The sequence below is a fragment of the Oryx dammah genome, unplaced genomic scaffold (assembly GCF_014754425.2).
Source record: "Oryx dammah isolate SB20612 unplaced genomic scaffold, SCBI_Odam_1.1 HiC_scaffold_18, whole genome shotgun sequence".
Lineage (NCBI taxonomy): Eukaryota > Metazoa > Chordata > Mammalia > Artiodactyla > Bovidae > Oryx > Oryx dammah.
The window spans coordinates 50,038,406-50,060,997 of record NW_024070202.1 but is presented as its reverse complement, the minus strand read 5'-3'; the positions used below and the strand labels follow the sequence as shown (position 1 = coordinate 50,060,997).

Below are 22,592 nucleotides of genomic sequence, written 5' to 3'. Positions count from 1 at the left end.
TTATGAGGCAAATATTTCATGCCCATTGTAGCTGTTGATGTCAAATCTCTTGTGCACATTAGTTGTACTTTGAGTATAAGAACATATTCTTACTTCATCATTTTTCTTAAACTTTTTTCTCAGTGTTGATCTTGTTTTTCTCTGTTCCTGGGTCAGATCTCAATTAAAACCTTGAGAGCAATGTCCTTTTAACAAGTCATGTTGGATGAAAAGATATAAACATGTTGGATGAAAACATAAACGTTCACTAGTTTATATGTTTACTTGCTTCAAGTGCAAAGTTAATCAAGGTACATCTTTTGAGTTGTTTTTTTGCTTAGTAATAATGACGGAGGATTTGTGCCGAAGGGTTCTTACTGCTTGGTGTGTGGAACATATATTTGTGAAAAGGTCATAGAACTCTTAGCGGGACATTTTCCTGTCATGTCTGACGTGTATTTCCCATGTCTTATATTTTATTTCATTCACTGTCCAGTACTTTTTCGGACGTCCTGCCATTACCCTGAGCTTTTCTGGATGTCTTTTCTCTTGTGCTTTTTTTTTTTTTTTTTTCCTGCTTGGCAAGCTACCTCTTCCTCACTCTGAATGGCTGTCAAGGCTCTACCCTTGTTCTCTCTACACCAGAATTTTAAAATTTGAAACCCAAGATATACTTTAGTACTTATGTAAATATCCTGAAATGTCTTGGGAAATATAGTGTATATATGCAGATAAGCATTTTTTCAAGGAAGAGAAACTTTTATCAAATTTTGCAATCCCCAAATGCTGGAGAAGAATTAACTGTATATCCTTCTTTGGTATATCCAGTCTTAGGATTTCAGCTGTCACTGTGCTAGTAACTCCAAACATAAATCCAACAGCCTATGTTCCTGTAGTATGTCTCCATGTGAATGCCCCACTGTTTCTGCATTCTGTAAAACCAAGAGATTTTTATTAAATTGGTCCCCTTCCAAGCTGTCTCATATCCACAAATGGCATTCTCCCTGTTTCTCTGACTGAAAACCCTTAAGTTGTCTTGACACTTCCCTCTACTTACCCTATTCTTTCCTGTCACCAAGTCCTGTGTTTCGCTGATTGCTGTGTTTTCAAAGTGTGGCTCAGAGCAGTAGTCATCTCCATTATAGTTCAGTTCAGTTCAGTCGCTCAGTCGTGTCCGACTCTTTGCAACCCCATGAATTGCTGCATGCCAGGCCTCCCTGTCCATCACCAACTCCCGGAGTTCACTCAGACTCACGTCCATCGAGTCGGTGATGCCATCCAGCCATCTCATCCTCGGTCGTCCCCTTCTCCTCCTGCCCTCAACCGCTCCCAGCATTAGAGTCTTTTCCAATGAGTCAACTCTTCGCATGAGGTGGCCAAAGTACTGGAGTTTCAGCTTTAGCATCATTCCTTCCAAAGAAATCCCAGGGTTGATCTCGGTCAGAATGGACTGGTTGGATCTCCTGGCAGTCCAAGGGACTCTCAAGAGTCTTCTCCAACACCACAGTTCAAAAGCATCAATTCTTCGGCGCTCAGCCTTCTTCACAGTCCAGCTCTCACATCCATACATGACCACAGGAAAAACCATAGCCTTGACTAGATGGACCTTAGTCGGCAAAGTAATGTCTCTGCTTTTGAATATGCTATCTAGGTTGGTCATAACTTTTCTTCCAAGGAGTAAGTGTCTTTTAATTTCATGGCTGCAGTCACCATCTGCAGTGATTTTGGAGCCCCAAAAAATAAAGTCTGACACTGTTTCCACTGTTTCCCCATCTATTTCCCATGAAGTGATGGGACCAGATACCATGATCTTCATTTTCTGAATGTTGAGCTTTAAGCCATCTTTTTCGCTCTCCTCTTTCATTAAGAGGCTTTTTCAGCTCCTCTTCACTTTCTGCCATAAGGCTGGTGTCATCTGCATGTCTGAGGTTATTGATATTTCTCTCACCAATCTTGATTCCAGCTTGTGTTTCTTCCAGTCCAACGTTTCTCATGATGTAGTCTGCATATAAGTTAAATAAGCAGGGTGACAATATACAGCCTTAAGGTATCCTTTTCCTATTTGGAACCAGTCTGTTGTTCCATGTCCAGTTCTAACTGTTGCTTCCTGACCTGCATACAGATTTCTCAAGAGGCAGGTTAGGTGGTCTGGTATTCCCATCTCTTTCAGAATTTTCCGCAGTTTCTTGTGATCCACACAGTGAAAGGCTTTGGCATAGTCAATGAAGCCATTATAGTACTTTTATCTTAATCCAGTCCAAACTTCTGTCACTTCATGTCTGCATAATTGCAGTATAACCAAATGAAGTCCCCCATAAATTAATTCTTTCCATCCTTAGCGGAGCCTCCACCTGGCAGTTCCTGAATTTCTTCTAGTTACAACTTCATTCCATTCCCCAGTGGTTGGTCTAAGCCTCACTCTTCTGTTTATGCCTACATCTGTATTTGTGTACTATCCTATAAATAGAGAGTCTGGTCCTCCTGCTCTTTTCTGTTGATGATGGCACTTTACAGTTTACCTTCTTTATCTGTTTGCAATCTAACTTTTGCCTCAGCTCAATTTGCTTTCCAAACCCTTATCTGCATTTACTAGTGTTGTGATTTGGAATCAGTTAAATTCTGCTTGTTGATTTTGTTGACAGCTCTTTTTGGCAGTTTTGGCCTGATAACTGTCTTTTCTAGAGGGGTGTTTTAAAATTGTATGATCATGAGATTGTCTAGACTTCCTTAATTGTTCCCCTTTTCAGATTTGCTTTGTATGCTGTATTTCTTTGCCAGGTTGCTAGGTGTATTCTAGTTGGTCTTGAGGATTCTCTCTTACTGGAAAGAAACTATGCAGATCCCTTACTGTAATCCTGGCTTTTATAGCTCTGTTCTTTGCTTGGATCCATGTCTACCATTTTTCCTATTTCTTACTTTCCTTTAACTACCTTACTCTTACTATTCCTGAATAGACAAAGTTCATTCCTGTCTCCAAAGCTTTGATTGCTTTTCCCTCTGCCTTGAGTGCCTTTTTCCTGGATACTTTTAAATAATTTGCTTCCTCACTTCATTCAGATCTCCAGTAACATGTCAACTCAATTCTTCTCCTGACTACATCCCCTGAAATAGCCCTCCCTGGGCCCTTTTCTCCCCAGCCTCCAGCTTAGTTTTTCTTCATGGTACTTCTTGATCTGTTGCTATACATTGTATTAGTTACTTATTTATTAATAAATTGTCTTGTTCTCCAAGACCTAGGAAACTGAGGTTTAATAACTCTCAATAAATGGATATTCCTTTTACTATGAAATAGTATGCCTTTTTTGGAGAAGGCAATGGCACCCCACTCCAGTACTCTTGACTGGAAAATCCCATGGACGGAGGAGCCTGGTAGGCTGTAGTCCATGGAGTCACTAAGAGTCAGACACGACTGAGCGACTTCCCTTTCACTTCTCACTTTCATGCCTTGGAGAAGGAAATGGCAACCCACTCCAGTGTTCTTGCCTGGAGAATCCCAGGGACGGGGGAGCCTGGTGGGCTTCCGTCTATGGGGTCGCACAGTCGAACACGACTAAAGTGACTTAGCAGCAGCAGCAGTATGCCTTTTTAATCTTATTTAATGCTTTTGCTTTAAAGTGCTTTTTGCTTTCTTTTGATTATATAGGCCTTGGTATATATTTTCCCCTCTTCCTTTATTTTCATTCTTTCTTTGTCATCATGTTACAGTAACATCTAGTAACTAGCTTGTAGCTGAAATTTTCATTTCTAAAATTTTACTCTTCCTGTAAATTTTGTACAGGTTTGTGTTTTTTTTTTTCTTCCTTAATTTTGTTCTATCATTGCACGTCTTAAACCTATTTACTTTTTTTTCTATTATTTCTAATCTCAGTTACACTTTTTCTTGTTGGCTGTACTTGCCAGTAGTCTCTTGCAGTGATGGTTCTTTAACTGTGAGTTCATCTTCAGTGGGGGTTGCTGAACGAGAGAGTCTCTTGCCTGAGCTTTGGAAGTGTCCTTCCATGGTGGCTTCAGTGGACTCTGCAGCAGCCACGTGGAGTTCCCTAGCTCAGTTTCCATTGTTTAGTCTCATTCCCTAGTTTCCATTGCTTAGTCTCTGCACCTTAAAGGAAATGTGACTGCAGATCCAGGTATGTGATACCTCTTCAACCATGGGTTTTCCACTGTTGGTTTTGCTTTATTAGGGGTTTCTTTTTTTAAAAAAAACTTTATTGTGGTAAAAAAAAATCATAAAATTTAATATGTTAATCATTTTTAAGTGTGTAGTTCAGTGGGATCCTCTAGATTCACATTGTCGTGAAACAAATCTCCAGCACGTTTTCATCTTGCACAACTGAAACCCTGCCCAGTAAACAGTTCCCCTCTGCCCCATTTCTGCAGCCCCTGTAACCATCATTCTACTGTCTGTCCCTGTGAATGTGACTGTTCTAGAGCTCTCAGGTAAGTGGAGTCATATAGTACTTGTTCCTTCTGTAACTGGCTTATTTTACCTGATGTCCTCGAGGGTCATCCATGTCAGCCTTTGAGGGGATTTCCTGCCTTTTTCAGTCTGCATAATATTCCATTGTGTGTATATACATTTTGTTTATTTAATTGTCCATGCACATTTGGATTGTTCCCACCTCTGCTATTCTGAGTGCTCTTATGAACGTCGGTATGCAAACTTTTTAAGTCCCTGTTTTCAGTTTCTTTGAATATATACCTAGGATTGCTGGATCTTATGGTAGGTCTGTATTGTGAGGAATTGGTATACTGTTTTTTTGTTGTTTAACTTTTATTGAAGTGTAGTTGATTTATAATGTTGTGTTTTACTATTTTCCGTAGTGAATACACCATTTTCCAGTTCCAACAACAGTGCTCTGGTTCAGTGCTCTGCTTCTCCATATCTTTATCAACACTTGATATTTTCTGGCATTTTTGTTTTGTTCTGTTTTTTGGTTTAAACAACAGAATTTATTTCTCAGGTATTTTTTTCTTTCTTTTGTTTTTTTTGGTAATAGCCATCCTGATAAGTGTGGGATAATACCTCATTTGGTTTTGATTTGTATTTCTCTGATATCAGTCTTGTTTTTCATCTTTTCTTGTGCTTTATTTACTGAATGTCATCTTTGGAGGAAGATGACGTCTTTCATCTATTCAAGTCCTTTGCCCGTTTTTTAATTGAGTTATTTGATTTTTGCTGTTAAGTTACAGGAGTCCATTATTAGTTTTGAGTATAGCTTTTTTATCCACGAGTCCTTTAGATGTATTTTATCATGTATTTCTGTGTTGGGGATTGTGGAACTTTTGTGTTAATTCAGCTTATTACATTGACTGCAGATCCTGAGGGGTTCAGAAGAGCCAGCAAGACAGATAGGTTTGCTTCTTTTCTCTCCTCCCCTTTACAGATTTTAAAATAGTATGCTCACGTGCAATTTGTAAAGATGTTAGTTCAGACTATCTTCTGAAGAATCACAGTGGGTTCTTGATTCCTGTCATTCTCAGTCTTGTCCTGTTACTCCATCTGTCAGATCTGCTGGAAGCATCTTCCTAATGTCATTCTTTTGCTTAACATAGTTCATTGACAGTTTGATCTTTAATCTCTTTGCTAAGATTGTCAGACCCTTCATAATCTGGCTCCTCCTGTCTTTGCAATATCACCTTCGGCCTGTCCCTCATTAATGGCTCCAGGTCTTAGAAAGAATTGACTGCTTGCAATTTTTGCTTATATTGTGTGTACTTTCTTAAATGCTTTGTTTGTTTATTTGTGTTTGCTTTCCCCATTGTTTAGAATTCTTTCCTTCCCCTGTCATCTTTTACCATGTGATGAATTACTTTTTTGCCCAGTTTTCAGCATCTTTTTTTTTCAGACTTAACTGGATGTCTACTCTGACTTTGTGTCTTCCATTCATATAGTTCAGTTCAGTCCAGTCGCTCAGTCGTGTCCGACTCTCTGCCACCCCATGAATCGCAGCACGTCAGGCCTCCCTGTCCATCACCAACTCCTAGAGTTCACTCAAACCCACGTCCATCGAGTCGGTGATGCCATCCAGCCATCTCATCCTCTGTCATCCCCTTCTCCTCCTGCCCCCAATCCCTCCCAGCATCAGAGCCTTTTCCAATGAGTCAACTCTTTGCATGAGGTGGCCAAAGTACTGGAGTTTCAGCTTTAGCATCATTCCTTCCAAAGAACACCCAGGACTGATCTCCTTTAGAATGGACTGGTTGGATCTCCTTGCAGTCCAAGGGACTCTCAAGAGTCTTCTCCAACACCACAGTTCAAAAGCATCAATTCTTCAGTGCTCAGCTTTCTTCACAGTCCAACTCTCACATCCATACATGACTACTAAAAAAACCATAGCCTTGACTAGACGGACCTTTGTCGGCAAAGTAATGTCTCTGCTTTTGAATATGCTATCTAGGTTGGTCATAACTTTCCTTCCAAGGAGGAAGCATCATATAGTACCATCTGTTAAAGTGCATTGCATTGTTTTCTTAAATTACAAATATGATGCTTTCTCTTTGTAAATAATAGAATCCATCCAAAAGTAAAAGCCCTTCTCAAAAGCCCTTCTCTCGAAAGCCCTTCTTTTTCAATTCTACTTCTCAGTTCACAGGAATAAACAAAACAGGTGCTTACCCTTTCAGAATGTGTGTATGTGTGTGTAGCCACAGATTTCAGCTGCATATATAGGTTTTTGTTTTCTTGTGTTACATAATACCTGTGTATCTACATCTGTGTATCCTTGTGTATATGTATTCATACATATGTTATTGCAGTTTGCCTTCCTCGCTATACTGTATATAAAGGATATATACATTGGATACATTGGATCATCTAGTTCCTAACTGCTATATAACATTACATTGTAACTCATTGTATTATGTTATGTACCGTAATTTATTTAACCATCCCTTTCTAGAAGACACTTAAGAGTTGTTTATCAGTGTTTTGATATTTCAAGCAGTGTGGCAAAGAATGTGTGTATGTACCTGTACTCCTATGCAGTTATTTCTGTAGGATAGATTCTTTATGGTGGAATTACTAATCAAAGAACATGTGCCTTTAAAATTTTGGTAGACAGCTATTAAAATTTCATTAGATTCTGACAGGTAGCCCTCTGTGTCCCTTTTCCTCAGGTTATTATCAGTACTGGATATTATCAATTATTTGCATTTTACCAATTGAAAGAACAGAATGTCTGCTTTAAATGGCATTTATGCTGTGGTTATGCGCCCCTTGTCTATTAGGTGTTGGACATAGTTTTGAATAAGGTGTGGCAACCCACTCTAGTACTCTTGCCTAAAAACTCCCGTGGACAGTCCATAGGGTCTCAAGGAGTTAGACTCTACTGAAGCGACTTAGCATGTATGCACAGTTTATTCTGGTCTCACCTCTTTGATTAAATGAGCAGTTACTAGTAGACCATGAAATCTTCTATACAAGGCTATCTCAAGCTCTAGACTGAAAGTTTCTTCGTATCCTCTTTGTGGTCTCAGCATTTAGGACTGTATCTGGCATCAAGTTGTTGAATGTGTGCCCGACACACAGTGAGGCCAGACAAACTGAAGTGGCCACGTTTGGAGTGCGAGAAGGGTTTATTGCAAGAGCCATAAAGCTGGCAGCTCCTGCTTGAAAGACTTGAACTCTGACGGGTTTGGGGGAAGAGATTTTATAAGCAAAATTTGTGGGGAGGCCTCTTCTGATAGGTTGAGGTGACAGAATGGTGTCCCAGGAATCTCAGTCATCAGCTTTCTGGTTCCAGCCAGTCTGGGATCTTAGGGCTTGTGCTCAGCTTGCCATTACCATCGTCTTCCCGGGGAGGGGCCTTAGTTCCCGTAGAAAAACTCAGAGATTTCTGTAAGACTGTTATATACATCCCCCCAGGATGAACCAGGACCCTGTCCCATCTCTGCACTGATGTCTCTCTCTGCATTCCCTCACTCTCTTAATTAACTGTTTGAATCTGTCCTTTGGAACTCAGGGAGGGTCTCAGAGGCTGAAGGCCTTTTTCTTACAAACAAGAAATTGGGAACACAGGCTTTCATGCATGGGAGGGTCCCATAGGGTCCTGCTTGGTTTCAGTCCCCCTTTTCTTTGATATGCCTCAATCCTGAGGGGAACAAGTGTTGGACAGGAGAATAACATTTTGGATAGAGGTTAGTAAATTTGACAGAAGAACTCGGTTTCAGGGGGACTAAGTTTCAGATTAAATATTCTATAAATGGTTTACAGTGAATAGGAGTATAAGACTTAACTATAGTCCTCAAAGAACTTAAAGTCTAGTGTCACATAAACCAGTTAAGACTTAATAATAAAGAAGAAAAACAGCAGAATATTGTGTCAATGAAAAATTAATCAGTAGGTCTAAGAAATAATTGGGAGATTTTATCTGAGCCAAATTTGAGGATTATAACCCAGGAAGAATATCTCAGAAAACTCTGAGATACGTTCCACCTGTTAGAAGTCGAGACACAGTTTATATAAGATGTTTTGAAACAGAGGGCTGTACATAAAATAATGTATATTGACAGTTTGCGTAATCCAGACTGAAGTACCAGCACAGTGGGTCATGTGGCCCTTTACAAGGTCAAGAAAAGATGTTCTATCTTGCTGATGTTGGGAGAATGTTGCTGTGAATGTGGAACAGGTATTCCTGCTGGTGGGGGAGGTATGGTAGGTAGAGAGTGCAGGTAGAAAGGAGGCCAAGGGGCAGAGAAGAACTTTTATGTTTAAGTTTTCCTTGTCTTACCGTGAATATAGATTTTGTTTCACAGTTGCATGTTCAGTTTTGTGTTGTAGGAGACCTTATCTATCCGGTAGCTTCTCTAAATTAGTTCCCATGAAACATCCTACTACTCACTTTTTCTCATTTATTTCTATACTAAAAGATTAATTACCTTCTATTTGCTTAAAAATGAAATCTCTATTGCCATCATGAAAATATATTGTCCTATATTCTTTTGAGACAAGTTCCTGAGTTTAGTTCAAGTAATGTATTTTATCTCTTCCCCAACTTCAGTTTTACCTTGAATCCTAATCTTTTTTTTTTTTTTCTTGCCATTTTAGGTAAGACCATGAATTATGGCATTTCTTAAATGAAGCATTCAGGAATGAAGTGAAAGTCATAACGTATAGAAAATAAGTAATTTTTAAATTATGTCTATTAATTTGACTATAGATCTATATTATATTTACCTCCTTAGTAATGCGAGAAGTCTTTGTGGGAAGCAGAGGAGCAAGCAGCTGCCTTTCTTGTGCTCACCTGAACATTACTGGAGGATAAGCCACATCAGTCTACAGAGAGGTGTTCATACGAGCAGAATAAGATGTAAATGGACCAAAAGTGAAGCTCATTCTTGCAGTAAGCACTGTTCCCCCCTAAGCCACCATGGTTTACATCTTGGAATCTTGAGACTTAGCACTTCTGCTCCCAAGGGACTTACAAAAGTGAGCCCTCGTATGTCCCGTATTAAAAATACTTTGAACTCTATTTCAAAGGCTGTTTTTGGCAAACAAAATGAAATGATCTCTCGTTTAGCTCAACTTAAGCCAAGTTCTCGAATATTAAGAAAAGTGACAGATAGCGGTTGGTTAAAACAGAAAAGCGTTAAACAAACCATCAAGTTTCTGAAAAAGTATAGTGACAAGTCAGCAGAAAAGAGTTCTGTTCCAGCAAAGGAAAGTCAAGTTATAGAGAAAGACGATATAGGTAAACCAAGCCTTTTTCATTACACAAATAATATAACCACAAAATTTGGAGAGTCATTCTACTTTTTGTCAAGTCATATTAATTCATACTTCAAGCGTGAGGAAAAAATGTCTCAACAGAAGGAAGATCAACATTTCCAGGAAAAATCAGAACTTGAACTTAAAAAGGTTGAAGATGAGAAACCCAGTTCTCCAGATCCTGGCATCCTGTCTGATAAGAAGCTAGATTCAGAAGCTTCTTTATATTCTGAGGACAAGCCTGGAAGTCCCAGTGGGACACCTGAGGTTCTTCCCATTTCTACTAAACAGAGTATTGCTAACTTTCTTTCTCGTCCCACGGAAGGTGTACAAGCCTTAGTAGGTGGTTATATTGGTGGACTTGTCCCCAAACTAAAGTATGATACAAAGAGTCAGTTAGAAGAACAGGAAGAGACGACAAAATCTGAGCAGGCTGTCAGCAAAGACAAAAACGCAGAGGAGAAAAGGCGGTTATCTCTTCAGCGAGAAAAGGCAAGTCGTTATTCATTGTGATTTTAAGTTTTAATTTTGTTAGATTTCTAAGTTTCATTTCCTAATGATTTAAGAATTTTGATCATCTGTTGGTATCACTGGAGCAGTTTTCATACTCGAATCATACATATTTTAATATGTCTTTGCAGATCATTGCCAGAGTGAGTATTGATAATAGAACGCGGGCATTAGTTCAAGCATTAAGAAGAACAACTGACCCAAGGCTCTGCATTAATAGGGTTGAAGAACTGACTTTCCATCTTTTAGAATTTCCTGAGGGAAAAGGAGTGGCTGTCAAGGTAATTTTGATTTGTTCTTGGAACAAAAGTACTAGTAAACCTTCTGAAATGGGGAAGGTGACACCTTTCATTTTTCTGTTTAAACATTTTTGTGGTTTTATCATACGTGTGTTTTACATACTCAGTAATTACCCATTTATTCTGTGATATACATTGCACTAAATGCTCATTTTTCTTCTGTAATATGTTATCCTCTTGGTACTCATATCTGTACTTCTAAAATACTTCCACCATTTTAAAATAGAAGATATATCTCAGTGTATTAGTTGACTTGCCCAATAGCTACCAAGGTTTTCTTAAATGCAACATTAAGTGTTTATGCTATGCAGCTACTCTTCGGACAGGAGTTTGTATTTTATAAGTAAAACCATTACTTGTTTTTATTTCATGATCTTTTTGTATTTGAAAGTCTAAAATAAATTTTATGATCTTATTGGCAGTTGAACTTGTGATTCTATTAATAAAACAAATAGATTTTCTTTGCCTCTGTTTTTTCAAATATAAAACAGTGAAAATAATTTAGATCTATTTAAGTAGACCATTTTCGTGCTAGCATGCGTGCTCCGTCGCTTCAGCTGTGTCTGACTCTTCGCGACCCCATGGACTGTAGCCTGCTGGGCTTCTCTGTCTGCGGAATTCTCCAGACAAGAGTACTGGGGTGGGTTGCCATTCCCTTCTCCAGGGGATCTTCCCGACCCAGGGATCGGACCTGTCTCATGCCTCCTGCATTGGCAGGCGGGTTCTTTACCACTGCTGCCACCTGGGAAGCCCTGAAATACCATAAAATGTGAGTGATGTCTCTCTACCTCGGTACTAGGATTATTTGTGACATATAATTAACAATTTGGACGTGTCATATAAAGAATAGACAGTGTTAATATTTCGTTAGAGATCCATCAGTGCTTATTTTTTACTTGCCATCCAGAAGATTGTCAGTTAACTTAGTTCATATTTATTCAAGTTTGATAACAATCTTGCTAAAAAGACATTTTACATTAATTTTCCCTCTGAAATTTCATACAATACATATATTATAATAGCTAAACTTTAGAATATCATGTTCATAGAATTTGGAATTATCTTTCATATATATGTAATCTCTTACCTAAAAGATAAAATTTTCCAAATATGGAAATGCTTTTAAGTCATTTTAACATTTGGGTGATACACTGAAAGCAAACCTCTAAGATAAAGATGCATACTTTAATGAACTTAAGAAAAACATTTTATTGAAGTATGATACACATGCAGTTATAAGTATAAAGCTCAATGAGTTTCCATACGCCTTTACGTAGCCAGCACCCAGATGAAGAGCAGAATTTGTCAGCACTGCAGAAGTCTCCCCTGGACCCCGTTTCAGTCACAGTCTCCCAAAAAAAGGATCACAAATTAGTTTTGTCTGTTTTTGTACATTATGTAAACTGTTGTTTCTGTCACTCAGCACACTGGTAGGAATCTTTTACATTGTCGTGGGTAGTTGTAGGTCATTCATTCTTGTTTCTTTCTTATTCCATTGTGTGAATGTATTGCAGCTTATTTACTCATGGTAGTGTTGATAGATTTCTGGATAGTTTTCAGTTATAGTCTGTTGTGACCTGTTTGGTTAATAGAAACTTTGAGAACTCATAACTGACCTTAAATCTAGGAACTCTTCAATACCTTGGAGAAATGTGATGTATATTTTCTTGTAGAGTGGCTAACCTTCCGAATTTACCTGGCTTCCTTTCTGTTGGTATTGTTGATGTATTCCTTCTTCCTTTTTGTTTCTTGCACATTGGAATTTAAGACTTGATTGCGTTGAGCGTTTGCTTGTTGGAGTACACTGTAGATGATATTATGCATATTGCATATTGCATCATGTCAAAACATAATCAGTTGAACAACAATTAGTAATGCTAAGGTTGATCACTGAATTTGGAAGATTACAATCTTATCTTTTCACCGTACAGTTAGGCTAGAAGTATTAGTCCACCAGCTGTTAACCTAATTGTTTCCAAAACTTGTCATTTTATTAGGGTTGCAGAACGATAAATTTCTAATTCTGTCATTCCTTCTGCCTTATAATTGACATTTTCCTGTAAAAGTGGAGGTTTCTTCACCCAACTAAAGCTATTTGGTTACTCTCAGAAATCAGTGTTGCAGGAAAAGTAAAAGAATGCGTAATTTCTTTCTACTTAGTCACCAGTTTTCAAAGTAAAGAGTTTGCTCTAAAAGCTGCTTCGGTGGTGAGATGAATTCTTGGTGTTTTTTTCTTTTTATTATCATTATGAACTCATAATTTTTCATAAGTTGTGTTTCCATAATCTTTCCCCAATCCTTTTCTTTAATGTGTAATTTATTTTAACTTTGACTAGTAGGGTGCCCTTCAAGCTGTTTCTTGTGTCTTTTTTGAAATTTTTGTAAAAATATTATACAGAGAAAATATACATACTGTAAATATACAGCTCCATAAATTTTCAAAAATTGAACACATCTATATAACGACCACCCAGTTAAGAAACAGAATGTTTCCGAAAGCCTCTTTATGCTCCCTTCCAATCATTCTTTAAAAAGATGGACCAGTTTTCTAGCAGTATAGATTAGTAGTACCTCTTTCTGCTTGTTATATAAATGGAATGATACAGAATGTGCTCTTTTAAGTCCCCCCACCCATCAGCATTGTTTGTGAGAACCTTCTATACTGATGAGTGTAGCTAAGGAACATTTATTCTCATTGTTATGTATTCTCTTGTATGGATATAGTGCAATGTAGTGGACATTTGGATAGCTTCCTGTTTGGAAATATTTAGGAATAGTACTTCTGAGATGCACCTTTTGGAAAACATAAGAGTAGTAGTCCTGCTTGGGCTTCTCTGGTGGCTCAGCAGTAGCGAATCTGCCTGCAATGCAGCAGACCAAGGTTTCATCCCTAGGTTGTGAAGATACCCTGGAGGGGGACACGGCAGCCCACTCCAGTTTTCTTGCATAGAGAATCCCATGTACCTGGCAGGCTGCAGTCGATAGGGTAGCGCAGTTGGACACGACTGAAGCAGCTAAGCAGCAGCAGTCCTGCTTATAGAGTATGCCTGTTCTCATATTAGTGGGTACTGCCAGATGGTTTTGCAGAGTGCTTTCATCAGTTGATACTTTCACCAGGATTGTGTGAGCCTTCTGGTTATGCTTCCTCCTCTCCAATGCCTTATATTATCTTCTTAGTTTAGCCCTTTTGTTCTATGTTTAGTGATTTAAATTGGGGCTTTAATTTGTCCTTCTCTGCTACCCGTGAAGTTCAGCAGCTTTCCAGTGTTTACTGGCCATTTGTTTACTGCTGAAGCTGAAGCTCCAGTACTTTGGCCATCTGATGCAAAGAACTGACTCACTGGAAAAGACCCTGATGCTGGGAAAGATGGAAGGCAGGAGGAGAAGGGGACGAGAGGATGAGATGGTTGGATGGCATCGCCGACTTCACTGGACATGAGTTTGAGCAAGCTCCAGGAGTTGCTGATGGACAGGGAAGCCTGGCGTGCTGCAGTCCATGGGGTTGAAAAGAGCTGGACATGACTGAGTAGACGGAGCTGAACTGTTTACTGCCCTCATGAAGTGCCTCGTCCAGGTCTTGCTCGTTTTTCCATTGGATTAATCAGCTTTTTCTATGTGATCTGGAAATTTTCTTTATCAATTATGGATATGTCTTTATATATTATAACATATGTATATGTTATACATGTATGTGCCTTATAAATATATTCGCCTAATCTGTGGGTTACCTTTCATTCTTTCTAATGGTTTTTGATGAGTAGATGTTCTTAATTTTAATATATTACAGTTTATAAATATTTTCCTTATGATTAGCACTTTGTGTGCTGTTTTAAAATCAGGCAAAGATTTATCCTGTGTTTTCGTCTGAAACTTTATTGCTTTCACTTATACGCTCTTCATCTAGAATAGCGCTGATTGTATAGTGTGAGGTAGGAGCCTTGATTTTGTGAAATGCCTATATCGAGTTGACCTGGCACCATTTACTGAAGCGTTTCATCGTAAATCAGGTGATTATTTATGGATATATTTTTGAACACTGCATTCTTTTCTGTTAAAACATTGTTTATCCTTGTTTTAATATTGTACTGTCTAATTTATTGTGTGTGTTAGTCACTCAGTCGTGTCCGACTTTTTGCAACCCCATGGATTGTAGCCCACCAGGCTCCTCTGTCCATGGAATTCTCCAGGCAGGAATACTGGATTGGGTTGTTATTTCCTTCTCCAGGGGAACTTCCCAACCCAGGGATCAAACCTGGCTCTCCTGCATTGCAGGTGGATGCTTTACCATCTGAACTACAAAGGAAGCCCAGTTTATTATAGCTTTGTAATAAATTTGATGTCTGTAGTGTAAATCTTCCAACATTGTTCTTCCTCTTAATAACTGGCTTAGTTATTCTTGGCACTTGTGCTTCTGTATAAATTTTAGAATCAGCTTTGTTGTTGTTCAGTTGCTCAGTTGTGTCCAATGCTTTGTGACCCCATGGATTGCAGCACGCCAGAATTCCTTATCCCTCACCATCTCATGGACCTTGCTCAGACTTACGTCCATTGAGTTGGTGATGCCATCCAATCATCTCGTCCTCTGCCGTCCCTTTCTCCTCCTGCCTTCTATGTTTACCAGCATCAGGGTCTTTTCCAATAAGTTGGCTATTCTTATCAGGTGGCCAGAGCATCAGAGCTTCAGCTTCAGCATCAGCCTTTCCAATGAGTATTCAGGATTGATTTCCTTTAGGATTGACTGGTTTGATCTCCTTGCAGTCCAAGAGACTCTAAAGAATCTTCTCCAACACCATAGTTCAAAAGCATCAATTCTTCGGTACTCAGCCTTCTTCATGGTCCAACTCTCACATCCATACATGACTGTTGGAAAAATCATAGCTTTGACTATATGGACCTTTGTTGACAAAGTAATGTCTCTGCTTTTTAATACACTGTCTAGATTTGTCATAGCTTTTCTTTCAAGGAGCAAGCATCTTTTAATTTCATGCCTGCAGTCACTGTCCACATTGATTTTGGAGCCCAAGTAAATAAAGTCTTTCACTATTTCCATTGTTTGCCTGTCTGTTTGCCATGAAGTGATGGGACTGGATGCATGATCTTTGTTTTTTGAGTGTTGAGTTTTAAGTCAGCTTTTTTACTCTCCTCTTTAACCTTTATCAAGAGGCTCTTTAGTTCCTCTTTGCTTTTTGCTGTAAGGGTGTTGTTGTCTACGTGTCTGAGGTTATTGATATTCCTCCCCAAAATCTTGATTCCAGCTTGTGCCTCATTCAGCCCAGCATTTCACATGATATACTCTGCATATAAGTTAAATAAACAGGATGACAGTATACAGCCTTGACACACTCCTTTCCCAATTTGGAACCAGTCTGTTGTCCCATGTTTGGTTCTCATTGTTGCTTCTTGACCTGCATACAGGTTTCTTAGGAGGCAGGTAAGGTGGTCTGGTATTCCCATCTCTTGAAGAATTTTCCACACTTCATTGTAATTCACCCAGTCAAAGGCTTTAGTGTTGTCAATGAAATAGAAGTAGATGTTATTCTGGAATTCTCCTGCTTTTTCTGTGATCCAGCATATGTTGGCACTGTCATCTCTGGTTCCTCTGCCTTTTCTAAATCCAACTTGAACATCTGGAAGTTCTTGGTTCACATACTGTTGAAGCCTGGCTTGGAGGATTTTGAGCATAACCTTACTAGCATGTGAAATGAGTGCAATTGTGCAGTAGTGTGAACATCGTTGGCATTGTCCTTTGGTATTGGAATGAAAACTGACCTTTTCCAGGTCTGTGACCACTGCTGAGTTTTCCAAAGTCGCTGGCATATTGAGTGGAGCACTTTCACAACATCATCTTTTAGGATTTGAAATAGCTCAACTGGAATTGCATCACCTCCACTAACTTTATAGTAATGTTTCCTAAGGCCCATTTGACTTCACAGTCCAGGATGTCTGACTCTAGGTGAGTGATTATGCCATCATTGTTATCCAGGTCATTAAGATCTCTTTTGTATAGTTCTTCTGTGTATTCTTACCACCTCTTCTTAATGTCTTCTGCTTCTGTTTGGTCCGTAGCATTTCTGTCCTTTTTTGTGCCCATCGTTGCATGAAAATGTTCCCTTGATATCTCTAATTTTCTTGAAGAGATCTGTAGTCTTTCCCATTTTATTGTTTTCCTCTGTTTCTTTGCATTGTTCACTTAGGAAGACTTTCTTATCTCTCCTTGCTATTCTTTGGAATTCTGCATTCAGATGTGTATATCTTCCCTTTTCTCTTTTCTCTTTCACCTCCTTTCTTTCCTCAGGTATATGTAAGTCCTCCTCAGACAACCTTTTTTTTTTTTTTTTTGCATTTCTTTTTCTTGGGGAATTTGATTTTATCAAAAAAAATTTTTAAATAAAAAAATCATCCTGAGATTACATTAAATTTATGGAGTAATTGTGGTGAATTAAGTCTTTACGGTATTGTCTTCCAATCCTTGAAAATTGTGTCTTTTTCCATTTATTTGGGCTGTTTTTATTTTCCCTCAACGTCTTAGTCTATTAGGGATGCTGTGTTGTAACAAAATGCCACCAACTGGGTAGCTTAGAAACAGCAGACAATTATTTCTCAGAGTTCTGAAAGCTGGAAGTTCAAAGTCAAGGTGCCAGCATGATTGGTCTCTGATGATGGCCCTCTTCCTGGTTCACAGCGGGTGCTTTCTCACTGTGTCTTCACCTGGTGGAGTCTCCAAGGGATCTCTCTGGAGCCTCTGTCATAAGGGCACTAATCCCATTCATGAAGGCTCCACCTTCATGACCAAGCACATCCCAAAGGCTTCACTTCCTGTCATTTTGGGAGAGTTAAAATTTCAGCATATGAAATTTTGAGAAGACACAAATATTCAGACCAGGGCACTCAGTATTTAAAAACTTTTCAGTGTAGGTGTCTTGTATATCTTTTGTTAAATTTTTTTGAAAATTTAATTCCTAGGTATGTGAGAGATTTGGGTTTGATCCCTGGGTAGAGAAGATGCCCTGGAGTAGGAAATGCAACCCACTCCAGTATTCTTGTCTGGAGAATTCCACAGACAGAGGAGCCTGGTGGACTCCAGTCCATAGGGTTGCAAAAAGTCGGACGGGACTAAGCGCGCACACACACACACATATGTTTGAGGATAGTCATTTTATTTTTGTTATTTTTATTATATTTAAATAATATCAAGATCACCTTTTGGTGTTTGGTCGTTTGGTACCAGATTCACATACCTTATAATTTTCCTGGATGCTGGATGTTGTAAATTTTAAAAAATTGCATAGGATCTAGACTATATCAGATGATTTCTTGTTCCAGAGATAGTCTGTTTGTTCCTTTACTTTACGTACAGAGTGAGGCACTGATAGCTTCAGTTAAGTTAGGGTCAGAGCTGGGTCATGGCTGGCTTACAATTGGCTGACACCTCTAGTTTGCCCTCTTTTTAGGGTATATCTTTCTAGGACTTTTAGTTGAGAACCTGACGTGTTCTCTACCACCGCCACCCTCTCGACCACTAAATCTCAAAACTACAGAAAATTCCATTCTCGTATTCAGAGTTTTTCACTCTAGCTTTTGAACTTGTCATTCCACATAAAGACTCTAGCGAATGTCTTGAGGTGAAACCAGTCATGTGATTGAGGCCCCTCAAGGCTTCAGTATTGTGTGGCTCCAAACCCTTGAGATTCTAAATGCTCACCTGATTTCTCTGGCCTCTATTCATGGCCCGCTGTCTGAACCAAGCCCAACTTTTCAGTGCTTTTTTTCTCCCCCAAGTCAGCAAGTGCCTCAAGGGAAGAAAAGTTATACTTCCCAGCAGTCATCCCCCTTCCAAATCTGATTTATCATAGTAGACAAAATGACTGCAGCATTGTGAAGTCACTTGATTTACTGAACGACAGGGAAGTCTTGTATGCCACAGTCCAGGGGGTCGTAAAGAACTGGACATGGCTGAGCGACTGAACAACGGCAAAGCACAAGTATAGCTGTGACTCAATTGTTCTGTTAAACTTGGGGTGCTGACAAGATGAGATGCTTCTGTATATATAGCTAGTAGCTCAGGTAAACTCAACATAGAACCCCTAGGATTTATTTAATCTCTTGCCTTTGATCAACAATATGAAGTTGAATGCTTAGAATCTTGAGGTCCCAGTTTTGTTTAAACTAATTACTTGTTTGTAATGGTGACCCTTTGCCTTCTACCTTAGTTTTATTTATTAACACTTGTTCATATTTCATAGTGAGCTACCCTTGTATTCCATATGCAGTATATACGAGTTGGTTTATTTTTTTCTGTTAATAACAAGTTTAATTTCCAATAATTACTATAAAGCAATTTCATCTTCTTTAGGATTCGGACAAAATATTGTACGAACTATATTACATTAACCTTTTGTTGTGACGGTACTTTGTAAATTTGTGTTAAGCAAATGGCATTTTCTCTAATTTTTAAGCACTGAACCTTTTAAAAGATATTTGGATGGAAGTTAATCTTTGGCCTGGATATTAGGACAAATACATTCTAGATATTAGTTGACAGTAATATGTGAAAAGCTAGTCTATCATTTAAGATTCCTGAGAAAGTAATAAACACTGGCATTCTGATTACATGTGTTGATTAAAAACAATCATGTATTTTCATTCTTGTGACAAAAGCAGCAAAATGTCTTTACTTTCAATATAGGAAAAAATTATTCCTTATTTACTACGACTGCGACAAATTAAGGATGAAACTCTACAGGCTGCAGTTAGAGAAATTTTGGCCTTAATTGGCTATGTGGATCCAGTGAAAGGACGAGGAATCCGGATTCTCGCAATTGATGGTGGAGGAACCAGGTAAAGCTAGAAAAATGATTTTAAAAAATTCTTTTTAACCAAGTTAGTTGATTTGCAGTGTTGTTTTAATTTTTGCTGTATAACAAAAGTGATGCAGTTACACGTACATACATTCTTTTTTTCAATATATTCTTTTCCATTATGGTTTATTGTAGAATACTGAAAGGAGTTTTCTGTGCTGTTCAGTGGGACTTTGTTGTGTTTCCATTCTGTGTATAATAGCTTATATCTGCTAACCCCAAACTCCCACTCCATCCCTCCCCAACCCTCACCCCCTGGGTGACTCTAAGACTGCTCTCTCTGTCCATTAGTGTATTAGTAAAATGATCTTTTTAAAATTATCGATAATAAATAATACAAATAGAACTACCATATTATCCAACAATTTCACTTTCTGAGTATTTATCAGAAAAAAATGAAAACACTAATTTGAAAAGATATATGTACCTTTGTTACAACATTATTTACAATAGCCAAGATGTAGAAACAATCTGTGTCCACTGATGGTGAATGGGTAAAGAATATGTGAGGGATATGTGTATACACACCCACAGGAATACTACTTAGCCATAAAAATGAATGAAATGTCATTTGTGACAGCATAGGTAGAACTTGAGGTTATTTTGCTAAGTGAAATAAGTCAGGGAAAGACAAATACTGTATAATCTTACTTATATATGAAATATAAGAAACAAAAACAAAGCAAGAGAAAACTCAAAGACTCAGAGAAGAGCTTGGTGGTTGCCATATGGAAGGCAGGTTGGAGGGTGGGTGAAATGAGTGAAGAGAAGTGAAAGGTACAAATTTCCAATTATGAAATAGGTAAGTCATAGGGATGTAGTGTACAGCATAGGAACTGTAGTTAATAATATTGTATTTGCAAATTTGAAAGTTGCTTTAAAAAGTAAATCTTAAATGTTCTCATCACTAGGAAAAAATTTTATTCTTTATTGGTGACAGATGGGGCGGTCACTTTGCAGTGCATACATATGTTGAACCATTGCATTGTATATGTGAAACTAGTACAATGTCATATGCAATTATACATCAGTTGAAAAAAATATACCTATAGATCAGTTCAATTGTAAGAATTCTTTAAACTGATTCAGTATAATTATGTCATAAAATCAAGTTCTAAAGTAAAACATGAAATTGTTTTTCTTGATTTACTGATTTATCAATCTAAGAACTTTTAATTCTAAGAACTTCTTTTAACATATACCTGAATTTCCTTTTATTTTAATGTGACCAAGTCTTTATGTTTTAGTTTGATCTTCTCAAACATTTTTGGTAGTTTAGGACAGTTTATCAACCATGATTCTCATAAAATTTTGGCAATGTTATGTAATGTTACCTTTCTTTTATTGTGTGTATCTTACCTATATATATTACTCAACTAGTAATAATGTGATTGTTAGAAGGAGCCTATATCAGTAACTTCCTGACTCCCTACATCTTGTAGATGCCAGTTCTGGTGTACACAAGAAATATTTAATGCATTCTTAGCTCAGAAGGAGATTTCACCATCTCCTTTCACCAATTGGTGAAATTCACCAGTTTCACCATCAGACTCCTTTCTTACTACTGGCAATCCATCCATGCTTGCTAATTGTGTAGTTCCTTATTATTTGTTGGCTAGACACTTTGGCTTGGTTTTATAAATCTTTTCCCCCTAAAATTTCTAGCTTGTGTTCTACTTCCCTGCCATCTCTACTCTTCCCTTAAGAGATAGCAACTAGAAAAACAGAAATGTATAATGTGTGCTATGAAGAAAAATAAGGCACAGGGAAGGGATAGAGCATACCAGTGCTGTTTTATAGAGTGGTCATGACTGAGTTTTTGAAGAAATAACATTTGAGTTGAGATCTGACATAAGAACCTTAAAGAGCATTCAAATGTCTGTTTAGAGTGAGGAATCTATAGAGTGAAAAGAGGTTTGTGACCAAAGAGTACTCGTTTTTTAGTCAATACTGGGAGAAAATTGAAGTGAAGACATTTGGGAAAATCCAGAGATTGGTTAGGATGAAGGTGGGTTGAGACCAGTGATTATCTCCACTGGAGATGAGTTTGCCCCCTGGAGAATATTTGTCAGTGCCTGGAGACGTTTTTTCCTTGTTACGACTGGGGGGTCCCTGCTTTAATTTAGTGAGAAGAGAACAGTTGGTGCTGAATATCCTGCAGTGCCTGGAATAGTTCCTACCGCAAAGAAATATCGTGCCCAAAATGTCAGTGATGTTGCTATTGGGAAACCCTGGTTTAGGGGACTGTGAGAAAGCACCTAAGATGGGAAATTTGTATAGAACGAGTAAGATAAGAAGGCTCATGAGAAAAGGAACCCATGCCCTGTATTTCTTTTATAAAAGAGAGCCTGGTACAACATTAAACATAGAATCGACCTAGAAATAATACTGATTTTAAAATTAGTCCAGAATTAATACTGCATTTTAAAAACAGTTTTCTTCTGGCTTATACAAGTAAAACTTGGGAGGAAAAAAAATATAAAGAGAAACAAGCCAGACATAACAGTCATATCTCACGTATCCAAGATTATTTTTACTATTTTGATTTATTTCTTCAAATATTTTTTCTGTATGAATATATATGCACGTGTATGCGTGTGCATGTTTTATTTTCCTTTTCATATGATAATGGAGGGCACACTGTTAAAAATATTTCATCCGGCATGATCTTTAATTTTTCATGTCTCACATTAAAGGAACATTAAATCTGCAGTGTCTGTCATAAACCATCGTATCTTATCAGCTGTCTTCAAATTTACATTATTTCTACAATTAATAATAACCAATCTTTCATTTTCTACTTTAATAATACAATATTTTATAGTGACTTTGTGCAGTTTTATTTTATGGTACCTGATTAATACAGTGTTCTCTGCTCCACACCTTGTATTGAGATTAAAACTTTTCATTGTGTATGTATATCCTCCAATATTAAGGATTGTCCACCTGTTACACACATCCTGAATTGGCCTGCATCTCCTAGGCTGTTTAATCTTTCACATTTGAAGCTACTTGCTACCTTTGGTGAGGATTCAGAAATGAACAAAGTCAGCAGTGTAAATTAATACCTCCTTAGTGAAGCACCTTGTCTTGAGATAGTTGAGAGTTTAAAAAAAAATGAAAACAGAAAGCTTAAAAATATGACTGATGAAAAAAAAATGGCTGATGAATTACAGAAAATGAAATGTGTAGAAGCATAGGTTTACCAACCATGTTGGTAAATGGAGAAACCAATGCGTG

General features: G+C 38.0%; 1 protein-coding gene across 2 annotated transcripts in view; it reads left to right on the top strand.

The window, feature by feature from the left end:
* Nucleotides 1–22,592, top strand: part of PNPLA8 (patatin like phospholipase domain containing 8) — a 47,064-nt gene that overhangs the window by 1,069 nt on the left and 23,403 nt on the right. The window contains exons 2-4 of one of the 2 annotated variants that reach the window (XM_040260860.1): nucleotides 9,026–10,177; nucleotides 10,327–10,476; nucleotides 19,181–19,332. In XM_040260860.1, the coding sequence (XP_040116794.1) occupies nucleotides 9,116–10,177; nucleotides 10,327–10,476; nucleotides 19,181–19,332 (1,364 nt within the window). In that variant the 5' untranslated portion in view covers nucleotides 9,026–9,115. The remainder of the gene's footprint in view (nucleotides 1–9,025; nucleotides 10,178–10,326; nucleotides 10,477–19,180; nucleotides 19,333–22,592) is intronic. The other variant, XM_040260861.1, reaches the window with a different exon arrangement.